Source organism: Alligator mississippiensis, chromosome 12 (assembly GCF_030867095.1).
Source record: "Alligator mississippiensis isolate rAllMis1 chromosome 12, rAllMis1, whole genome shotgun sequence".
NCBI classification, from domain to species: Eukaryota; Metazoa; Chordata; order Crocodylia; family Alligatoridae; genus Alligator; species Alligator mississippiensis.
Window position 1 is genome coordinate 1901738 of NC_081835.1, and position 16637 is coordinate 1918374.

The 16637-nt window shown below is 42.4% G+C and overlaps 1 protein-coding gene across 37 annotated transcripts in view; it reads right to left on the reverse strand.

Annotated features, from left to right (window-relative positions):
• Positions 1 to 16637, reverse strand: part of FHIT (fragile histidine triad diadenosine triphosphatase) — a 771770-nt gene that overhangs the window by 468463 nt on the left and 286670 nt on the right. For 36 of the 37 annotated variants that reach the window (XM_059715877.1, XM_059715882.1, XM_059715881.1 and 33 more), the window contains one exon: positions 10218 to 10342. In XM_059715877.1, the coding sequence (XP_059571860.1) occupies positions 10218 to 10342 (125 nt within the window). Of the gene's footprint in view, positions 1 to 10217; positions 10343 to 16532; positions 16619 to 16637 lie in introns of all 37 variants that reach the window. The other variant, XM_059715890.1, reaches the window with a different exon arrangement.

Sequence of the window (16637 nt, forward strand, 5' to 3'; positions counted from 1 at the left end):
TCATGAATGCCATTTATTTATTAATTCAAAAAAATAACACCCCCCCCCCCCTTCATTTTCCCTTTTATAACCAATCCCACATTCTCTGGTATCTCCTACATTCACTCGTGCTTCCCCTGAAACTTTGGATATCTCCATGAATATGTTTTCCTCGTTATTTTAGAAAATTTGTCTATGTTTTTTTCTCTTAAATAAGCAATTTTCCTCACTGAGTATTTAAGCTTAGCTTCTCACTATGCTAAAACATTAACAGGCTCATTCTTTCTTCTTGGGGATCTTCCCACACCATTAAGGCATGGGTCTTTGCTTAAAATCCAACTCCGATTTCGCCACTTGAATCCAAGGGTCCCATACACAATAGCATGGGGTGTATCCTGATGAATGCTCCTCTGTGCAAGATCAAGGAGGATAAATGTGCCGAAAGGGGAGGTTCTGTAAACCATACTAGTGCATGCATCATGTACAATCATGCTAACCTTACGTGCAAATCGCACAATTGTATCATGCTTCTAACAGGCATGCCACTTGCACGGTTTAGCTGGGACTCTACGTTGGATGATAAATCAACAGAAGGTATAACAGGAGGAAGCCAAAGGTAGACTCCCTGAAATCGAATCGACGCATAACTCACCCCTCCAGCAAAATGCGTATATTCAGGTATTACGCATTCCTGTTTCATTAGAAGAGTAGGGGCTCCAGACAGTACTTACTGAAACACTGAACAGATACTCCAGTGATGAGGATCGCTGCTTGCTTTGGTCTTAAAAAGGATTTGTGAATCGAACTCTCTCCTGCTTTTCCATAAGCTAATGAGGACTAAAAGTTCTGCCTATAGAGGAACATCCTTCAGCCACGTACTCTCAGAGGCAGATGGAGGGAGAGCTCCCTTGAAATTCAATGCAGATGAAAGGATCACAGGTAAAGCAGTTTTTAAACCTTTTACAAGTCCCAAACGCAGCAGAAAGAACAAGAGAACCAAAAGGGATTATTCAAAGTTGTTTTTAGCTGGCAGCCACCAGATTTGGCTAATGCAGGCAAGAACTTAGTTTTAAAGGACCAAGCATGTATTATTTTTGTTGTTGTTATTACAATTATTATTATTATTACTTGCATTGCTATTATTGTTACAATTATTATCAAATTGCACAGGCCCGTTATCAGAGACCTTACCAATGTGTCACACCAGGTCATGACATCTGCCGGTTGCAGAGAGCGGGAAGTAAAGCAACGTGCTCAATGTCCCTTTTCAGGCCCATTTCTCTACTCCCAAGGGAGGAAGCGCCTCCCCTCTTCCCAGGTGCGAGCCTTGAAGGGCTCTGAAGCTGTCAACTGAAGGTTACCTTCAGCAACGCAAGCAGTACCTTAACAATAGTATTTTCAAGCCAGCGCAAGCACATTTTTTATAAACACAAATCCACTGCATGTAGAATAGGGTTTTCACCAACGCAGTCACATCAGGATAATTATATTGGTGAAAATAATTAGTGCAGACAAGTCTTTATGAAATGCCCCCTTTGGACAAAGAGCCTCTTCAAATGCAGTTTTCTTTGCTGAGAGGCAGACATCATCATTCTGCTTCTATGCTGCAAACAAAATTGCTCCAGCCTTGAAATAATTAATTACCTTCCTTATCATCACTTAAATTTGGCATGCATCGCACTGAGCCGTTGCTCCTTGGGCAGTTCAGAATTAAGCCTCTTCTCGTTTTCATATACAGATTTTCAGTCTCATGAGAAATTGTCGTACAAACAAAATTGTAACTTATAGAGAACACCAAAAACCTTGGTCTGTAGCTGATTTATTTCCCATTTATTCCGATTCCCAGAGGCCGCTTTACATCTGAACGTACCTAATACAATTTGAATTGCTCCGCACCTATGCCTTGTTCCCCCGGCAATCTGAACGGCTTGGGAAGTCTATTTTTTGATCCTGTACAATTATCTTAGGATTTTCACAAGCACTCGGGATGACCCTATGGGGTAGTCACAAAGCTGTGGTATTTTAGGAGCGCTCTGTGTGACCTGGCTCCTGGACCGGCTATTGTAGGAACGCAGCGCATGCTCACTGTCTGCACATGTTAGGGTTGCCAACTCTGACTGAAGCTATTTCGGGAGATTTTTTTTTCTCCCAACATGATGTAATGTCATTAATTGTCCTGTTCAACCTATTCACAATATCCATCTCCCAGATTGCTTTCAATCGTCACTGGGAGATCGATGCCAATTCTGGGCTGGTTGGCAGCCCCAGCGTATTATGGTTTCCATCGGGGTGTCCAACACGTGGCCCGCACAGCCGCTCCGTCCAGCCTGCTGTAAAACACATGCCCTCTGGCCCCGGTGGACATGGCAATGGGTGGCAGGAGAGCAAGCAAGAGCTGACAGTCCTGGTTGCCCTCCAACCACTTTGCCCGTCTGTGCTGCCCCGGCCCCAGCTCCTTGGCTGCCAGCCCCTGCCAAGTACCACAGTAGCATATTCCAGCTTCCTCGTGTCCCGAGCCGGATCCAGCCCACAAGGAGCCCTGCAGTCTGGATCCAACCTGAGGCACAAGGTGAGTTTGACACCACTGGTTTACACCAACACGAGCAGAAAGTCCTCGGTCAACAAGAACTCAGAGGCTAAAAGAGGGGTCAGAAAGGGCAGGTAGTGGGATAACCGTGCTAATTCTGCTAGCGGCACTGACGTCAATGGGGGCAAATGAGGCCAGCATGCAGGACTACATCCCGAGGCTGGTCATACTGCTTCTCCCCTGACCATATAAATTAACCCAGATTAATTCTGCAACTCTGAGTCCAAGAGGAGGCCCTCTTCCCTCCCCCCCCCAAAAAGCCAACAGAAAAATCAAGAAAACTGGAGTTTTAATGTTATGGGCCAGAGCAAAGTCAATAGTGTAAGTAACCACTCACCAACGGAAACAAGGGCTTCCCAGCCCAGCGCTAAGAAGTGCAATAATTCTTCCTATTATATTATTTAAAGATAATTACATGCATATATGAAGCATGACCTTGCTTTATATTCAGAGGCAATACACAAAAATTATGTGGGCTATTTAATTATTTAAAATGCATTACAAGAATCCTCTCGCTTTATAGAGCCCTCTTGAAAGTAAGATATCAAAGACACTGAGGACAGCGTATCCAAGCAGTTCTGTTTCATTATCCAGGTACAGTCTGAAGTAATCTACGGCTTGAAAATTATTTAAAAAGGAAACAGATTTTAAGAGTGTTTGTTGAAATAAAACAGGAATGACCCCTTTTTAATAAAATCTTTGCTTCTAAAATAAGACATATCTTCAGAGGTCTGTTTTCCTGATCAAGCAGGGCGCAGCATGGCCATGTCTCTCTGCAATATCTGTAGTCACACTTCAGGGGTGCCCAAGCACAACATGCAGTTCTTTTTCAAAAGCTTATTTTGACTCGTTTGCATCGTGCCTTCAAAGAGCAGTGACAAATTCACGTGTCAGCAAGTTATTACAGCACATTTGGGGAAATAGAATTAACAGGTTTCTCTATACAATCCTCTAAGAAAGTATTTTAAAAATTAAGCTCTTATGGAGAAGCTGACATAATATGTCGTCCCATCTAACAGGAAAGCAAGAGACCGGTTTGCCCAACTTTATTTGCATAAGAGGATCTGCAAACCTACATGCTAAGCCTCCTTCAAGCCCACCTTTCCTGGTCCTTTGTTCTGAGTTGGCTACAAAAAACATGACAGCGGTTAAGCTACGAGCACCCTGGGTCCACCATCCATCAGGCTAGTCAGCCTGGTCCCGTTGTTTCCTCGTCTTTTCTCGTACGTCTGCATCCCCCTGGTGTCTTAAGCTTACATTTTAAACTGTGGGGAAAAGGGACAAGAACAATGCAGAAGTCTCAAACATGCATTCAAAGTTGCTGCATTCACAGCTTTCTGGTTGGGGTTGATTTCTAATGTATTAGATTACACGTTCAGTGGCAGAACGCGTACACACACAACCAGAAGTCCGGTCTACTTTATAGCATTATGTAAGTCTAAATATGCATACTCTCCAAAATAATTGCATTTGATTTTCTACAGCTCACAGTTTTACAGCAAATACTTAAGCTAATTTTATTTAGACTAAATTTATATTAGACAAGTTCAAACTTTGTCATAAATATTTCAAATTAATCCAGACATGACCCCATTTTGTTTCTGTGGGTTTTTTTGTCTGCTTTTTTTTTTTTTTTTTTTTTTTTTTTTTGGTAATTCGGATGCCTATGTGCCAGGCATAAGCTAACCAATCCAAAAAGCAGCATTGTGACTTTTGGAAAAAATAGAAGAAAATCAAATATTCCTTATTTTTCACCAAAACTTGGGTTGTAATCCTACTTATCATTACAAGAGTGATATACCAAGCTCAATGGCATTTTTATTTAAATTTGAGCACAGGCTTGTACTAGTTAGGAGCTAATGAATTTAAAGCTATTCCATATTAATAATCTGCCTGACCAAAAATATTTTTTTTACAGAACACTTTTTCAGCAAAAAGCAATTTTTTTCAAAATCTACACATTTAATGGATTGTGTCACTATTGTCTAACTGAGTGTATTTCTGGGTTTGCTGGCTTCTTTTGATTAAAATACATATCATATGAAATATTAATTTAACATTATATATTTTGTATTTCCATTTCTGGAGGTTGAAATAAAGGTAGAGTCAAAATGAATTATTTCACCTTATTGAAATTACAAGGTTTTATGAAAACAAAGCACTGACATTAAAACAAATCAATTCAACTTTACTCAAACCAAATATTTCCATGGTCTTACATCTATACTTTTTGTGGCGGAAAAAAAATCACAATCTCAGGGTTTTTCTGAATTTTTCCCCTGGAGTGTCAATTTTTCCCTTGAGCGTCAATTAAGTGGAAAGTCCAAATTTCCAACCAGCACTACTAAAAAGGCTATTTAGTCATGAACTTCAGAGATGCCTGAATTGTTCTAGATCTGTTCTAGATCTCTTAAAGCTGTCTATAGCTCCATCCAAAAATACAGCCATGTCCAGGCAGAATCTCTTTGCCAGCCTGGAAGAGTGTGGATGACTTTTCTTCTGATTTTTTGAGCTTTGCCTATGTCGCTACCTCTCTTCTTCTGATCAGAAGAGGGGGACCTGCAGTAACGTGACGGAGGCTTTTCGTCTACCGCTTCTTATTCGCTCAGAAGCAGAACCAGAAATCCCATGAACGTATCTTCTCTCAGGAGTGATTTGTCATCCTATCTTGCAAACCAGTTAAGTTTGCATATTCTGCTGGCTTGTGTAAGCGTTCAAGCATCTGGGGTTTGTGTGACCTGACCCTTTATCCCCCTGGAGATGTGCCCGGCATTAATTAGTTCCACCAAAATGCCCAGTACAGCAGTGGCAGCATCATTCAGATGATGAATCTCTGTACTAAAATCAAATCGTAGCCCCATACTAAGTCCACGCTGCTGGGCTTGGAACAGAAGGTCCCCGCAGAGCCGAGGTGAAATCCTAGTTTGGCTGAAACACGGAGAGACACGTGAGAACCACGTCAGCCTCCAGACAGCAGAAATGCCCACTGCACAATGACAATTCAATGATATGAACCACACCGAAAGATCATGATGCTAAACACAGAATACAGCATGTAAAGTAAAGCAATTTGCAGGGTTTTTTTACATACTATATTCTATCCTTAGCATCACGATCTTTCAGGTGAATAATATGAACCGCATTGAATGATATGAACCTTCAAAAGTGACCACTTTGCTGCAGCCCAGTATGCACCGCAATGCCCAGGAGGTGCTGACGATCTCCAAATGTGATCCCAGAGCAGCCTGCCTCCACAGCCATGGGGACATCTGCTTCACCTTACTTTTTCTTTCTTCAGTTACAAATCGCTCTCTGCCCACGACCTGTCCGGAGCAATGAACAACTGGACCATTAACTCCAGGTGGAAATGAATTGACCAGGAAACACCAGATGCGTCAGACGTGCATTGCACAGTTTCCAACAACTAGGCATAGCATTTGCTGAAATTCTGGGGAAAAGACCTGTAGAGTCCAGATCAGCTGCATACATTTGGAGCAGTCAAATTGCAGCATATCTCTGGATGCCGAAAACTTTTCTTTACAACAAACATCAGCTGAAAAGTCCTATAAAAGATCTGCTCTAATTTTTTATGTGCACACACACATGCACATAGATACACACTTTTTTTTGGTGTAAAGGTCAGTGTGTCCTCAATGAATTGCTTCACACTGATAGCACTGAGCATATCGTTCCACGCTGGAAAGCCTGCTCCTTTTAATAACCAATTCAATAAACTGCTGAAAAATGCTTTGTGTAATATAGTATTGCCATAGAACTGATGTTTGTCTCTGTCATTACATATTGCATTCAATCAATTTACAAATGTTGCTGTGTTCCTCTTATGCTAGCACTCCTTATGGCATCCCGAACAGATATCCAAAGATCAATACTTTGTCTGCTGAAAACAATAGGACATAACAAATGAATAATTTTATTTACAATAAAAGTCCTAGTCCCCAAATGGATTCCACTAATGTTCAAATTCATTTTTCATGCTTAACACAAGATGAAAGCAAAGAGCACAGTACAATGAAATGAGAAGGCACAGGAACAACAACAAAAAAGTTGATTTAAATTTACTGAAGATGTGAGCAAACTGTGCTACATGGATGGTAAAACTTCAAAGGAAGTGGTAGTACCCCTTCAGAATATTTGTATCAGTAAAACTGTGCAACAGAAAACGCCTACTGCTAATGAGCAGGTGGACTTAATTAACAAAAGAATTGTGAGCTTCTAAACTACCGTATCAGTGAGAATCTGAATTAAATAAACTGAGAATAAATAAAAAACAGGCTTGGTTCTTATGAAGTGTTGCACACTTTAAATGCTGCATGTGCATTTATTTCCCTGACCGTCAAAACATCCCAACGCTGTTCTTGCAGTTCAGTTCCCACACATCCTCTAAACGCTGTGGATTACAAAAGACGATTTAAACCGAGACCCATTAAGCATATCTCCAGAGCAGCAAAGCCTTCCTTTTACCTTTCTCCCCTCTTTGCCACAGGTTAATGTTATGATGGTACTCATTTCAATTAAAGAACAGGGCTGATGACCTATACAGGTTTGCAGACTTGCTCCTGGGTCTCTGCCATGGCCTGTGTTTGCCATTGGACTTAGGCATATGCCATCCTCCGAGACCCTAGAAACTGGATCTCCAAAGAACAGCCCAACAGCTTAACATTTCACCTGGGGGGCTGTGCAAATCTCTTCTGTCTTACTGAGCTCTTGGAAAGTACACGATCCCTCTTCATACTGATGCACAGGTGCCAGCAGGCAGTATTAAGACCCATTCACACCAACAATAAAGAACTAGAGGACGTTCACAAGAGATGAGGAAGGTGCCTAATTGAGAAGGCAGAGTACGCAGGAAGCCCTGGCTTCCTCTTGCAACCCTGTGCATGGGTAACACGCATACGTTTTCCCTTGGTGTTTGGGAAGGTTGAGGTGCCAAAGAAGCTGGGGAATGGGTGCAGCATTGGCCCTACCCAGCTCAGCAAGGGCCAGAGACCGAGTTGCATGGTTTGTGGAAAATACATGGCACCCTTTAACGTGCTATAGCACGAGAATGGCGTGCAAGCTGCTAACAAAGTGAGGGCGCTGTGGCCCTTTACTGCCTCACCCACAAAAAGGATTAAAAGTTGCTTACCTATGTCAGTTTGGGCAACAGGACGTCATTGCTTTAGACCCAGTTTTCCTGGCCCAATACCCCAGCGTTGGGAAGAACCTACAAAGTAGTCACTCCTCGTCCAAGGGAATTATAAGACAAATACATTCAAGCCCTCGAGTTGCTGAAGCCTCATGAATGCTGGGGAAACTGAGGAGGCATACTCCTCCTGGGAGAGAGAGGCCAGCACCTCGATCAACCCAAGGTAGACCATAGCTTGTTTTTTAGGGATATCAGCGGGGGGTGGGACATCTTTTTATTTATGAACTGAGCAAATACCATGTGGAGTGACTGAGATGCAAATACTGAACTCCATTTTCACAGAAACACTTCTCAGAGCGCACTGTATTTTAAGAACAATTACAGCATATTCAAGACTCCCATCCTATGTTCCTTTTAAAGATGGAATTTCAACCTTACAAGTTAATTAAAGCCACCACCTGGAGTGAGCTGGCTTTCAAACTGATTTCCTTTGTCTCTCTAATTCACATGCATTAATATTTTATTTTCTCCTGAAAAAACAAAAATGAAAAGGAATGTCATAAGTGTGCCAAAGACAAGGCAGATAAAATTATTGCAATAAAGCAAAGAAAATACACTTGTTACTGCCAGGTCTTGAGATGAATGCTGCATTATACAGGCATTTTATGGACTTAAAACTGCAAATTGCTCTACTTTACATACTGTATTCTATCCTTAGCATCATGAACTTTTCCTGGGTTTTTTTATTATTATAATGAGAGTGAGAAAGGGCTGGGTTTTTGTTTTTATTACCTGAACATTTGTTCAACAGAAAACAAAGACTATATTATATATTACACCACATGAGCCATTAAAACAATGTGCCACTATAAAATGTGCTGCAAAACTCATTATGGGGCAACTAAGCTAAACCTGAGCAAGTACATGTATCTGCCAAACAGAAAGCAGTAACTATACAACTAAAGTTTATAGATCTTTAATTATTTAAGAAGGAAAGAAGCTTGTAATAATTTAGTTTTATAGGCTTCTTAAACCTTTACTTCTAGATTCCCCAGAAAACTTTAAAATAAATATTTTTCATCTTTTTTATTTAACAATCAAAGGTAATAGTTCAATTTACTAGTTAATTGACAAAGTCATCAACCATGGTTTTAATACTTCAACATACAGTAACTATAAATCTTAATTACAAATCACCCGGGACAATCCATATACCATCCTGTGCATCTAGGTATGGGCTGGATCCACGTTTCACCAAGTGGCTGAACCAACAACATTTTCATTTGAATCGGAGAGAGCACATATGTTACTTTACGTGGGACTGCTGAGTATGAAAAACTACAAGAACTTCTCACTTAATACTTTTTAATGCTGTTATACTATGGGCAGTATATTTGTGCAGTTTTTATAAACTCTTATAGCTTTTATATTTTGCCATAAAACCTTAATGAATATCCAGCACTCAGAAAAGGCAGATGAGGAAGATTATTTTATTTAAAGGGGAATTTTACTCGGTGGGGTGGGGGAGGAAGGCTGGAGAGGAATTCACTCTCCAATACTAAAGCACACAGGCTAGCAAATCCTCAAAGCACATTGGGAACACTTTGACATTAAAAAAATTAAATAAATAACGGTGCGTGTATTCACTGCCCATTATCAACATTCAGATGGGTTTGCAAAAACCTCCAGCCACGGCCTAGCTCTATTCCCATGACCCTGTGGAAAGGGCATGGACAAGTGCCAAGCACTTTTGGAAAGCCTACTCTTAATTTACAGTAGATTAAGCCAAGTTGTGCACAAAACGGTGCACCCACAAAGCGCTGAGCACCTGCCTCCTAAACCCTGCATGGAAGCAATGTGGGAAGTCTCCCATGCAACAGTACAATTCCCAGTGCATCTCCATGGATAGATGGGTCTTGCATTGAACCCTGGATCTAATTTTTCTTAGCAAGTGTGCATGCATACGTAGGTGGTCTACTTAATTCCTTCCTATCCAAAATGCACAGAAGCAAGACATGTTGCTTGGAAAACAATGCATCTTTTAAATAGTCACCCGAACAGAGTTCACCACCATTTGACAAATATTGTACATTTAAACTCCAGGAAAACACGTCGAAAATGCTCCGTAAAGCGTTTCCTTGCCTCTAAAAATAAGTGACGGTACTAGCCACGGGAAATAGGATGTGTTATTCAGCATAATGTGGAATTTAAACAGTACCATCTCAGAATCACTTTAAAATCCTTTTAGAAGCACCTGTTTATTTATACATCTTCTGTAGTGAAAAGGTCAGTAGAAAATTCACCTCTAAGGTCACGGTTGCTAGGTAACCGTTTTCAGAAGTTCTGCAACACTGATCAAGCATATTACGTTCCACCGCCTGATTTCAGAATAAATATGAGTAACATCTTACCTGGTCTTCCGAGTCAGCTGAGCTTCCCCTGCTCTTTGAGAGGACGTCGGGAGACCGTAACGCATCCGTCTCAGCAGCTTTTATCAAAGGATACGGCCCGGGACCACCGGCTTCCTGTTTACGAGAGCAAAGGACAATTCGGTCTTCAGAAACACAACGGAGGGCTTGATGAGGTGCTGTCCAAACCGGAACGACATGATCCACGTTGATGGTCGGGGCCTGTAAGAGACGACGCAGACGATTAGGGAATTGCGCTGCATTATTTTCAGAGAGAGATCCTCCGAGTGGGATCATGACACAACTGGACGAGCAATGAGCAAAGCCCTTGGAGCCCGCCAAGGCTCCTTCGCTTCCTTCCCCTCTGTTGGCATCTCTTTTTAAATAGAGGACTTCCATGTTCTCAGCTTTTCCTGATCAGATTCTCCATAAACGCCAAATTCTTTAAGAAAAAAAAAAGAAAAGAAAAGAAAGAAAGAAAAAAGACGGAAAAAGGAAAAAAAAGCATGGTTCCAAATGCATTTGTTATTTTTGTTAACTTTTCATTATTAACCACTTAGCTTCATTCCTTCAGCCAGGATACAAAGTCATATCTGGGTTCTGTCAGTCTCCCTCTCTGTTATCATAAAATCTTTTGATTTATTTTACTATTTTTGTACAATATATGGTTGTACAAAAGCTTAAGTAGTATCCAGCCAAGCCCTTGTTCACAGTTTATATTAATACACACAAGGATTAATAGAATAAAGTAACTACCTTTCTCAGATCAGAAAAAGCAGACAGTGTGCCATGGAAGAAATAAAGTCAGAATTAAATACACAAAAAATTAACTGTTTGCTTTCAGTCCCGTCTTTGATGGCTGATGAAAACAGATCCAACAGAAAAGCAATCTGCAGTATGCCTCGAGCAAATAAAGGAAGCCACTTCCACTTATCCTCACTTCTTGTCGGGACAAATAAAGACTTCCTTTCTCAGTCACAGATTTAGCAGGCTCCAGCTTGTGCCATCAAGACTGAGATTTCTGGAGTATTTATCCAGTCAGAGTTAGCCAAGGTGCTACAGGGCAAAAGATGAAGCAATGAACACCAGAGGGAAGGCCACAATATGGGAATACTTAAAACCAATCCCAAACAATACAGTAACGTGACCCTGATCCAAGCGGTAGGTCAAAATCACGGTCTCGGAGGTGGTTCCAGTTAGGTGTATGGAGCCAGATGCTGGCATATCAAACAGGACAGCAAGAAACAATGCTTGTAAGGTCCCATTTCCCTGAACACAGCAGAAATCAGGCAATGGGAGACCATTTGTTTCACTCCTGGTTCGAGGCTCCTACTTCTGTCAACTTCTAGTCTAAGACCACTGCTCATCTTGCTTGAAAATCCTACCTCCTCGCTGTCTTCTCTGTCCTTTCCAAGTCAAGCAGTTTCACGTAACGCAAAGGCCAAAGAAACCTTCCGCCCGCATCTTGCAAATGCATTTATATAGGGATGTGATTAGCAACTGCTAAACAGCAGAGCGTATCTGATATCCCAACCCTTTGCAGAGCTTAGGGGCTTGAGCAGGGCTCCAAGAGTCACCGGGCTCCGCTCAGGATTCAGAGCTTGAAATCCCCTCCTGAGGGTAGGTGCCAACAAGCGTCCTTTGAAAGGCCTGAGCAACAATTGTTCTTTTTCAAAGACAGCTAGAGGATTTGCTGGCGGCGCCTGCGTTTGGTGGAGCAGCGCGGTGGTTAAAAGGCACAGGGAGCGAGTGAACAGGCAAGTCCTAGGAAAGTACTTTCATCCTTTCACTTCATCTACTGATGGAACAAAGAGTGTCCCACTCCCGAAATGGGCCCTGCAGGCTGGAGATTGGGGTCCAGATCTTGGGATAGCTCTTTTTGCCATCCGAGCCTTACTGCCCAACATCATTTTTTCCATTAGGTTTATGGCAGATTCAGACTCCCAAAAGATGTCTCTCTTGCAGTTATAACAAATCCAGAACTTGACCAGGTTTAAAAAAAAAAAAAAAAATCAAGCTGTTCTAGTAGCTTAAGAGCTTGAGTATATTAAGATGCCCTTTTTTTGTTGTGCTGCTGGGCTCTTTTCCGTGAAAAATAATTATTATTATGGCCTTCAACTAGTAAACTCTATTTCTTTTTAGCAGCTATCAGCAAAATCGTTAGTGGTGATTTTAATTGGGTGGGTTTATCATCCTGATTAAAATACACAAGGATGTTTTTAGGCGGTCTAATCAGAGGTGCAGCCTGTGCTCTTTATCGAAGCAAGTATTTCTGACCAGGAGGCGAAACCTGCCCAGCGCGGGTGTAGAATAAGCCACCCTGCCCTCCGGTGATGGCACGGCAACCTCACTACTTAATTAACAAAACAAACAAATGCAGCAGACATCCCCAACAACAAAATGGCTTTTTTTTTTACATGTTTTAAATGGAATCATGGACTGCCGACTGCCTGACCCGGAGGGACCACCAGCTAGCTATGAATAAGGCTTAATTTATCATAGCTATGGGCTTCTATTAGGTTAAACAGATTCAAGCATAAGCCCTACAATACCAGAATGGAAGAAAATTGGCCATTGCCATAAGTGACAGATGCCAACGTGTCAAGTCACGGATACCTGTAGAAGGAAAGGATAAGTTTAGTTGTGCCCATGGTACAAAGCAGAAGATATTAGCAGTTGACCCCGGCCTCTTTAGACTCTCTCCAGGTCAGGTCCTTTTGCCCCACTTTTCCATGTGCAGGACATCACCACTGGTCCACGCCGGCCACTCTGAGGGTCCCACTCAACCCCCCAAAATACCTAAAGTGGCTTTGCTTCCTCTTTTCACCTTCTTTACATTCATGTATTTCTGATCCTCATGCCTGAGGCTTTGGACAGTTCTCTCTCCTGTCTTCACTTCCATGCCCAGTTCCTCCTACTCTGTCAACTGTTCCTTATGCTACTTCCAAACGGGGCCGTGGCCTCCTGTTCACCGTGTACATCCTATGCCGTGAACACCTTCATTCTCCTTGTATGCCAAATGAACTTCATCTTATTTTAAAATATCACTTTAAATCTGTTCCTCCCCAACATGGCCTCACAACAGTGGTCAAAGGCAGAAAAAATGCCAGTACTCGCACCTCTCCAAAAGGGACGCATAGAGGCCTGAATCAGCATGAAACCCCCAAGTGCCATTGACTGAACAACATATGCCAGCTCCTGCCCCAAAAGGCTTACAACCTAAAAAACTGGAACGAACAGATGGGCAAGCAACAGGGGAGGAAAGGACAGATGTGGTAAGTGAAACCAGGCGCTTCTGTTGGTGACAAAGGAAGTTTGTTAATCCCTGCAGCATGAAGGTAAATACCCACTTTTCAAAGTAAGATCAGAAAAGCAATAACTGAACCCAAATGCCAAAAAAGCTCAATGGTCTGCAAGGGCTGCTAAGTGATGTGGATTAAAAACACAGAAGTCGGGGAGGCAGAGAATCGGAAAGTCTAGCACTGCACCAGCAGGACAGGAGACAGCATTTGTTGCCGTAGTCAGAGATAATAAACAGTTCCAGTGCAAGGTTAACGACCTTGGAAATAAAGCCTGGATCCCATGCTTCAATAACAGGAACTCCCAGGAAGCAGAAAACCGATGACCTGGTGCTTTTTTATTCCATCTAGCTGAAATACGGGGAGGAGGGGGTCTGTAGTACCTATGGGTCTCTCCTATCTAATGGTGGCTTTGAGACTTGCTGTGAAAAATAATCAAATCCCGCTCTGGAGTGTACAGTAATAGTGTGCTGCCAAATTCTTCAAGTTACAGAAGGAAGCAGATTTTCAGAATAGCAAGAAATAAGGCTGGCCTTGTGGGCTGCTCGATTCACAGAGGGTACCATCATCCTGTACCCCGACTGCCCCAAACAAAACACCTCTGCACAAATGGAAATGCTACAGCAGGGAGTGGATTTGGGAAGGACCAGGTTAAATGAGGCATGAGGAAGAGTTCAACAGCATCTAAAGAGTCCATTTTTGAATGGAGCTGCTAGCCACATACGGTTTTCTCCGTTAAAGGTTTAAATTTTGCATATCAGAAGGAAAGCCCTTCATAAAACGGCAGGGGGGTTCCCTCCAAGGGTTTCGAATCTCACATGCATGAGTTACGCAATGCCTGGGGGCCCTTAGCCATGCCAGGTGCTGCCAACAAAGACTGCCTGGCGCCTTGCAGAGTAGAAACCCCTAGTACTATGTGGTTCACTATGGGAAGCATGGAGTAGCATCCCAAAAGGGAACTCCCACTGGTGGCTGTCAGGCCACGTGTACTGGCCCAGCACATAAACCACGGTAAAAAGGATGAAGCATTCTCCCCACTCCTCCTACCTGCTGCACATGGTCAGAAAGCGGGACCCGGCCCTATCCCCTCTCCCCACAGGGCAAGCACTCGGCATTCTCCGCCAGAACAGTGCAGCGTCCATGAGCTGGTGGAAGAGGGCTCCTCACCACCACCTGCACCCCGTCAGAGGCTGGCCACACTGTCCCTCTTTCTGTTCATATTCAATACGAGCTGTGCGATGCTCTTGTCTCTGCTTATATGCAGCCATCACACTGAATGCAAAATCATACCTTCTCTCTCCGTCCTTCAGGGCAACTTCGTAAATGAGAATTTTCATCTCCGCTGAAAAGACATCCAGCTTAACAAGCTCAATACATGCACTACAGTAAACAGATACAGCGCTGCCAGGGATGGAATCTGGCTCTCCACAGGTCCATTTCCAGCAGGACACGTCAAGGCTGTTTTATATTTTTATCTGTAAGCTGGAGTACTAGAGAGCATTTTGCAGAATGTGGAGCATCGTTGTCTCCCCACAAGCTGAGGAAACTCGTCGTTTTTTTCTTGAGACAGATTTCATAATAAACGAGCTACCAGATTAAAAGAACATGAAGATGTCACGCACTCCAGATATGACCACCACGGGGTATCCTTATGCTTGTTTCTCTGCCGCTTCATACGCTGGATCACGTTGTTTGAAAATCCAGGAAAACTAAGTACGACCCAAATTATTCTACGCAGGGGTCTCAGATACCAATGGAGAATTATGTAAAGGTACCTGTCGGGTGCACACGCAGCACTGCGCTCACACAAGCTGAGACATCACGCTCTCCAGAGTAGGTTGGCGTCTACTGGCCAAAATCCATATTTCACATACCTTATTTTCACACGCGGGCCTGTACACAAGGGTATGGCATGACTAAGAATGAATACAGCAGAATTAATTCCTAAAAACTTTAGCAGATGTTGTTTTTTGTTTTTACCAAATATACAGATCGTCTTTCCTTCCCTGCATAATAACCACTCTTCTTGCTATTCTATATTGTCTTCTCCATTTACAGAAAGGATTATTGGAACCGTCTTTACAAGCAACGCCAAATATTTATGCATCTTGTTTTCTGTGCTTGCAAGAAAAGCTTGAGATGTTCAGTATACAAGTACCGTGCCTTTCCGTGTGTTTCTGCAATACGTGGTCTTTTCTCTGCTCACTACATACTGCACAGCTAAAAGCAATGTGCCATGTCAAACGTGTCCTGGGTGGAATTTAGGAGATTGCGGTGGCAGGGCGAGATACTGAACGAGCCAGAGAGCACTGGAGCAGGTAACCATTTGGCAAGCTGTTAGGAGGGAATTTCAGGTGACTGGAAACCTAATTGCTAGAATGACTCGTAATGGACTTGTAGAAACCTCTATCGGACACGGGCACGCATGCAAATGATGATAGGCAAGTAGAGCACGCGCTAAGTTTCCCAGCTCACCAGAACCTGCTCGCTGCCTGCCTGCTTCTCTCTGAGGATTTCAACTTATTATGGGATAAGGTCACTGCCAATTATTAACGAAACCTAAACATAATTAGGTAAAAAAGAAGTTTCTTCTTAATTATAGTAGTCTTTTCTAGTAGCAGTAGTGAGGAGGAAAATTACGTGGGAAGTGGAACACGGGAAGGGGAAAGAGAGACAGCTTTCATAAAAAAAGATTTTGGCCTAATTTAACAGGATTACTATTCTATCTGTGAGAAATGTATTTACTTTTCTATGTGCTGAATTTAACACACACATAAATGACATTGCTTAGTTCATCTCCCCAGTTTTCTTCAGTAAATATCCTTCAAATTGTATTTCTGTATTTGAGAGTAGGAGAGGTAGGAAACATTAGTAATGTGGTGTAAAGAGGGCAAATATAACAAATGGACCGATTTTATAGCAAAGAAAGGTCTCAAACTTGCAGGACACTTTTTTTCCTGGAAAACCTTAAATTCGGATTCTGCAATGAAGTTCATCAAATATGGAGATACCAAGCTGCACTATTAAAAAAATGTTATGCTGAGATATTTAACAATGCATGTTGTCACCTGACGATGTATCCAAACAGCAATTTCTTGGTAGCCGTCTCTCACCTTCTCTTACGCAAAGTAGTTTTTCTTGTTCATAAAATCTGTGTACTGTCAAGGTGTCCAAATCCAGATCTCTCCCCTCTTGCCACCTGGTGCACACATGATATT